This window comes from Vanessa atalanta, chromosome 18, assembly GCF_905147765.1.
Source record: "Vanessa atalanta chromosome 18, ilVanAtal1.2, whole genome shotgun sequence".
Lineage (NCBI taxonomy): Eukaryota > Metazoa > Arthropoda > Insecta > Lepidoptera > Nymphalidae > Vanessa > Vanessa atalanta.
In genome coordinates this window covers 6566930-6574300 of record NC_061888.1, presented here as the reverse complement: position 1 = coordinate 6574300, position 7371 = coordinate 6566930, and the positions used below count along the sequence as shown (strand labels likewise).

The following is a 7371-nucleotide window of genomic DNA, read 5'->3' as shown; positions in this document are numbered from 1 at the left end:
TATGAAGGTACATATATGGATGTAGCAAACACAGAGAAATACTAACCCTCATCACGACGTGCCTGTCTCTCCCGTTTTTCGGCTTCTTTAGCTTCTCTTTTAAGACGTCGTGCCTCTCTTCGCTCGAATTTAGCCTGAGCTATTTCTGCCCTTTCTCTCTCCCTCTCCTCCCTCGCAATACGTTTAGCCTCCCATTGCTCCATAATTGCTTGTAGTTTTTGAGCCCGAGCAAGCCGTTCGTCTTCATCCATAGTCGACTCATCTACTTCTTCTAATTCCTCCTCTTCATCATCTGACTGTATCATATTTTTTTTATTAATAATATTAGCCACTTTATACAAGAATTTGACATTATGAGCTATCTGGATCCCGCCTAACAATGTAATACTTTGCAAGTAAGATAATTACATCTAAGACATTTTACTGTACCCGTAACCGGTTTGAAATCATTTTAAATGAACGCTTCTTTAATATTACCTCTTCGTCTTCTTTGATATTGAAAAATAATTTATAGTTATCTTTCAATATATGTAGAAATTCGGCGTGACTTTGAAGAATCTTGTTTCGACTGTAAAATTCAAGATGATTCTGTTCAAGTTATTCTCGCATTCATTAATAATAAATGAGAACACAAAACAGAAATGTTTTCTCATCTTACCGTGCAACTAGTCTTGGGTGACGTTCATTAACAGCCAGAAGTTCTAGCTTTTCTGGATTATCTTTACGGTTATGAAGCGGCTTATCACCCCAAGCTGCTATGTTGGAGAGACCACGTCTCACATTATTTTGAGCTGTCAGTACTCTTTCTTGCAGCGTATTTATTGCTGCATAAACTTCTGCCATCCATTCTGTGACTTGATGCGATATTTTAAAATAAAAGTTAGAAAATATTTTCCGATATTGTTATTGTTAGGTTTAAAAACCTTTAAGTTATATTATTATTATCAAACTTACAATCATCATTCCAGGTAAGCTCTTCCACGCCTCTACCAAGAAGATGATCGATAGCCGATATTTCTTTTTCAATCAGAGCTACCTCTGTTTCATGGCTTCCCTCTCGTATTGCATTGTACCACGAAATGGCACGGTTGAGACGATTCATATCATACTGCTCGTACAAAATTTTTTTTTAATAATTATATAAAGTGAATTAAAAACTAATAAATTATAATAACAACCTGCAACTTTTCATTCCTTGCGTATAAATCTAATCCATCCTGCGGAATTCCTTGTTTTTCCAAATATTTCATATACCGAATCTCTCTCAGCAGCATCACCAACTTTACATAACATTTGAAAAAAAAAATTGTCAATAACATTATTTTTATTTATTACTTCTGCTATATATATATTTCTTTTCAAATAACTCATTTTTTACGTACCTCGGAGCTAAAATTATTTCTAACAAATGGAGGATCACGATATATGAGGTTTTTGGCAAGGTGCATTTTACAAATATTAGGTACCGTTGTACACCACTGCTTAAACTGCCGGTCTTCTAATTGATTGAGATAACTTAGCATTTCATTATGTTTTTGTTTCATATATAAGGCATTTTCCGAGTCAGTGATTCTAAAATAGCAACATAAAATAATGTCAACCTAGGAGCAAATATGCACGAAAGGCTGGCCTTATAGACTAAAAAAAGGAATATAAGTTAAAACATATCATATTTCAGATTATTACAATTACGACATGTGCTTACGGATCTTCAAATAAAATAAAATCTTCCATTGGCATTTGTATTCTTCGCCGTAACTTATGTATCCACCACATTATTCCACCCACAGGAGGCAAATAAGGATCTACCATGGGTCTCTCTACACCTTTAGGATTCAATTTCTACAAAAGGAAATAATTTTATTTAGGTTCCTATAACTCAACTTTTAATCCCAATCTGTACTTCCTCACTTGATTGTATAATTAATACGAATGTGTGTTGGTACTTCTACATTCCAAACAGCAAGTTAATAGTAGTTCGAGTTCACGCCCGGAAATATGGGTGACTCCAAAAAAATCATGGTAGTAAATAAAATTTCTCAAATTAAAAATATATGCACTGAATTTACGTGTACATTCAATTTTTATTTTCTTAAGGCTTAAAACTAATAAAACTTGACTTACCGCCATTTCTTCATCAAATATTTCTTTAACTGCATCAAGGTTAGAATGCATAAAATCTAGTAACTTAGCCACTTTAGGTTTTAATTCATTTTTAATAATAGGCCGATGGTATAGATCTCCTATGATTTGGAAAAACTGAAATATTTTTATAAGGTCAAATCGCTAATGTCATCGTAATTCTTGTTTGATTTTGAAATTTTTAAGAATTCACTGTACATACCTTAAAGAAATGTTCCAAATCATGGCATTCGTCCAAACCCTGCGAGAATAGTGAAGCGAGTCTTCTATCAACGTCCTCTAATACCGCCATATGCTTATCATAATCCGATAAAAATCTCGTATCTTCAGGATCCGCAGGATCGTAGGTAATATTGCCAAGATTTTGATAAATCAATGTGTATTCTTCCAATACCTAACATATTTACCCAAGTATTAGAAAATCAGTAAAAAAAACACTAGAATAACAATTATTAAACATTATTAACCAAAATCGATTCAAAACAAAAATAAATATTTAAAAAGATTTAGATAATATATATTAATATAGTAAAAAGACACAAGAAATGGAATTGTTGTTGCAGTGTTTTGCTACGGATTTAAAGATAAAACACTTATACCACACTGTATAATTATTGCAGGTACTTAAAACTTATAACTTAGCGATATTTTGAAATAACTAAATCCGTAATCACCTTTATACACTCCGTACTTAATATCTTGCCTCTGAGACCTGAAAACTCTACTTTCTCCAATTTAAGTATTTCGACCGTAGCCTCTACAATATTATCGATCATCTTTAGTCTCTTCATGAAGGTGTTAAAGCGCATGAAGACACGATCGAAATCGAAGGACCATCGCACGGGCATCACGCCCGGTGGAAAGAATGTATGAACTTTATCACGGTTCATTTCATAGGTATCGCTGTAAATAATTTCAGTATAAATTTTTTTACATTAGTTACCGCCAGACACGGAGAAATCAGAAAAGCCTTTAAAGAATAACACTTACATAAAATGGTTAAGAACACCCATTGCCTTTCTCAATTTTATCAACTGTTCGTCCGCATCCCCTTGAAATATTGACATGGGGTCTACTGAATTCGTACATTGTTGGATTACTAGATTACATACTTCACGTAACAGTGCTAAAAATTAACCACAATAATTAACCAAAAAATTGTGGGTAAAGTTAAATTGACAGTCATTTTAGTTTTAAGATTGTAGAAAATATAAGAAGTGATTCAAACATATAATTTGATAATTAAAAGGTTATAAACATTACATTATTGATTACAACATTTTCAAAATTGACAAAATATACAATTATATAATTTAGTTATGTTTTTACTTATTAAATAACGATAAGCAATGTATTAATCACCAAATTCTTACGTATTAACTTTTCGACGTTACAATAATATCGTGAATTTCCCCAAAGCAACCCAATACAGTGAAACATTGGCCGTATTAGAGCTTTTGCATCGAAAAAATCACTCCCTTCAAAAGTTTCAAAATGTTGTATCAAAGGCTTCTGATAAACATAAATGTCTCTGCATTCTATAATGGCTGAAATAAAAAAAAATATAAATTATGACCATAATAATCACAATACCAAAGAGATGTTATATACATAAAATACGGTACTTGAGATAATTTTTAATACATTATATACCACAAATTTTGAGAATGTTATACAGAATAAAGAAGGTTTTGTTATAATAAGGAGTTAGTTCGCAATTACTTCATAAAAAATCTTAGTATCCACAATTCTTACCGGCTACTACATTAGTGAGCATTGATTTGAAACAAGCAAGGTATACGCTGCGAGTAGACTCCAAATAGTGTGCCATTCGTTTAACACGAGGGTCTCGCAGTTGCGAGTATATGCCTTCCAAGTTCCGAAGTCTATGCGTATAGAACTCTATATCTGATATTGGTAGAGGGAACTTTGTTCTCTTAAACGCTGGATAAAAAATAAGTCAATATGATTAAAAAAAAATTTAAATAAAACTTTGAAATAAAATAAAAATTTATGAATGCCGGATCATATATATATACTCATATACTTACCAATATAAGAATCTTCTTGCAACAAATCGTAAATTTGCTGCGCCCATTTAATGATGGCTCCTTCAATGTTAGTCTTCAAATATAAGTCGACATCTTCTGAATCACTAAATATTATATATCAATTTTGTGTTTAAATTACTATTTATTATTTTGTTTTAATATTCGTTACAGTGAAATTGTTTTGTCTTCGTGTTCAATAAATGATATTAATTATATTATAATTATACATCCTTAAGACTCATTTTTGTTTAGTGCTTGATTTATATAAATTACTTTTAGGAACGTACAAAAGTAACCTAAACTTTAAATTTATTAACTGTTACTTTATTATAATTAAACTTAAATCACCCGTTACCTATAATTATTATTGGTAACTGATCATTTAATATCTGTCCTGGTTTTAAATCGATTCTATATATTATTTTCTATTTACGCAAGACATATGTAACTGTTATACACTTGAATGCAAGGAAATCTTTTTAATATCTAAGCATAAACAACGTTGTACGCAAACCGGCAAATAAATCGTGTAAATTATTAATTAGATGTAATTCAATATTAGATAACAATACCTTATTCTCAATTGTATCTTATTTCCCGAATAAAATAATATATCGTATTATTAAAATTACCTTTCCTTTAATCTAGCTTCTGCATGGTATATATTTTCGACACCTTCGGGCATCGGAAGCATTATTTGGCTAGACATTTCTCCTTTAAGCTATAAAAAACAAATACATTTATTAAAAATACCACAATATTATTACAAATATCATGTATAATATAAGACGAAGTATACTTGATGCATCAAATTCCTCAGTTCGTTGACGTGTCTTTTCATGTCATTCTGCACTATCTTAGGCCATCCTTTCTGGTTTTCAGGATTACAGAGCAGAGGACCGATCACTTCGTCGGCCATCACGCTCAGATCCATAAGGACATTGCCAGATATTTCACCTATTGTAAGAGCCTAGAAGGGTTGAGGATTTTATAAAAACTAAGAAAGTGCTTAATAGTGGCAGACGATTGCTATAATCCAGATTCAATATTTAACTTTGTTAATTCTGAAATCGATGCAGTTTCTATCATACGCATTCTCATTGTTTCGGTTCTCTTACAGACGATATCGCTTTTAAATTAATGCTAAATGTTTGCTTTAATTATTTATTTTTAATTCTGAGAAATATGAGTGATAAAGCAAAGTAACAATTTAATAATAAGATCCCCATAGACACTGTGATTTGATATTTGTAATTTATTTGAACTATTGTTTGCTAGAATGCCTTGCAAATTTTTTTATATTGGAGCGTACAAATTCAGATTATAAAGACGTGTCTGTAGCGAAAATATTTTTCCATACATTAAGTATTTAATATATCATCATAAGAAATAGTACTTTCCACTTTTCGAATACATCCACTCATAAGGAAAATTAAAAATATATACATATATTGCCCGTAATCGAATATATTGTGAGATAATAAAGTAAATAAACATTAAACAATAGATTAACATCACCTTTATAACTAAAACCCACCTTCCGGAAGTTCGTCTGCGTTATTTTGTCGTCTACATTTCGTAAAAAGTAAATCATTTTTCCTCTGCTTATAGGTGGAAAGCTCGTGGCGCAAGTCAATAAGCCGGCTGTATTTATACGGAATACGATTATATCAAACTTCGGCATCTCAAAGAACTTAAATAGGATATGCTGTAAAAATATACAACAAAACAATTAATAAAATTAATCGATTTACTCAAATTTACTTACTAAATGATACATTCATTTACAAAATTTAATTTTCGTAAATCCAATCAGAATTCTAATCGGAACGAAGGTAAAGAGAGTCAATGCACGGCAATATTACCTATAAATCTATTTAAAATAAAAGAAAAGTACAATGGACAAACAGGTCCAACTTCATTCCCAAAAAGGAAATTTGTGGACTGGCAAATGTGCCACCTGAGGGTAATTGGTCACCACTGCTAGACATTTCCTTTTACCATTTCCTGCTACCATTTCCTCTTAAGACTAATTTTGCTACGATATAATTAATTTAAACTACTAAAGCTACGACGCTAAACTTGGTACTATTATTAACCCATAATTACCCTTTCATCTCCCGTTATAAATTTTGTCCATTTTTCTATTTTTTGTTTCAGAGACCTTAAAATGTATTCACTCATAAACTCTAAACGAGTATCGACATCTTCTTTCTGCAATACAAATAGAATATGTGCTGTAAAATTAAATTAATAAATAAAAGCCTAATCCTAGAGTGGAACCAGTAGATCCTTAGTACAGGCAACCTGGTTTGGGCTCCTGTGTCCTACACACAATTGTATTTATCATTATCGTGCATGTATAATGTAAACCAAAATGGCTATGGGAGAGAATAAATAACATGTATTTATTATTATTAACTATGAATTATTGTTTCAAAATATAATAAATATCCTAACACTTACATCACCCATTTTATTAGATCTATTCTACGTGTCTTAATATAAATTCTGCATTGTTAGTTCAATTAAATAAAATATAATTATCGAACTAATGTTAAATATGACTAACTCAAGATAAATAATTAAAACACTGTCTTTTCTACTGTTACTGTACTGTATTAAACATTCTCTGTTATTCCTACAAGCAAACAATGAGAAAACTAAATCAATTTAATTCGTTGCTTAGCAACAATTTTTCATTTAATCGAATTTGGAATCTTCGCTAGGTACTTGTCTTAAATAAACTACAAAAATTAGGAACTATTTTTTCAGTAATATTCTATTTAAAGAATATTCACTGTGGTTTCTTTTCTATGCCTTCTCCGAATTATGAGAGAAAGCGAATTCTTAGATTTTAATATATTTTTGTCTAAAAATAACGGCCATTTTGTTTTTAATTTCCTTCTACATTCCTATGAACATTCCGAACAAGCAAAGAAATGACTATACTTTTTCATATATTTCCGATCATTCACAAGTGGGTAATTCGTATCCCAATTTACCCACAAGACCGTTATTGTGTCGCCATCTTGTCTGAAATAAATCCAATTTCAAATTCATATTAAATTCAAATAAGGAAAACTAATAGCCTATAAATTTCCCAGTGCTGGACTAAGACCTCTTTTCTCCTTTTCGAAAAGAAGCTTCGGAGCTTACTTTATCTCGCAGCGCGTAT

At 31.1% G+C, this 7371-nt stretch overlaps 1 protein-coding gene across 1 annotated transcript; it reads right to left on the bottom strand.

The window, feature by feature from the left end:
• Window positions 1-41: 41 nt before the first annotated feature.
• On the bottom strand, window positions 42-5787 carry LOC125071124 (dynein beta chain, ciliary-like). The gene is made up of 14 exons (XM_047681215.1): window positions 5731-5787; window positions 4993-5163; window positions 4826-4914; window positions 4194-4297; window positions 3898-4086; window positions 3133-3268; window positions 2817-3045; window positions 2345-2536; window positions 2125-2259; window positions 1789-1842; window positions 955-1108; window positions 659-854; window positions 478-568; window positions 42-296 (listed from the first exon to the last, which is right to left on the bottom strand). The coding sequence occupies exons 1-14, from the start codon at window positions 5785-5787 to the stop codon at window positions 42-44; spliced, it is 2052 nt and encodes a 683-aa protein (XP_047537171.1).
• Window positions 5788-7371: the final 1584 nt, after the last annotated feature.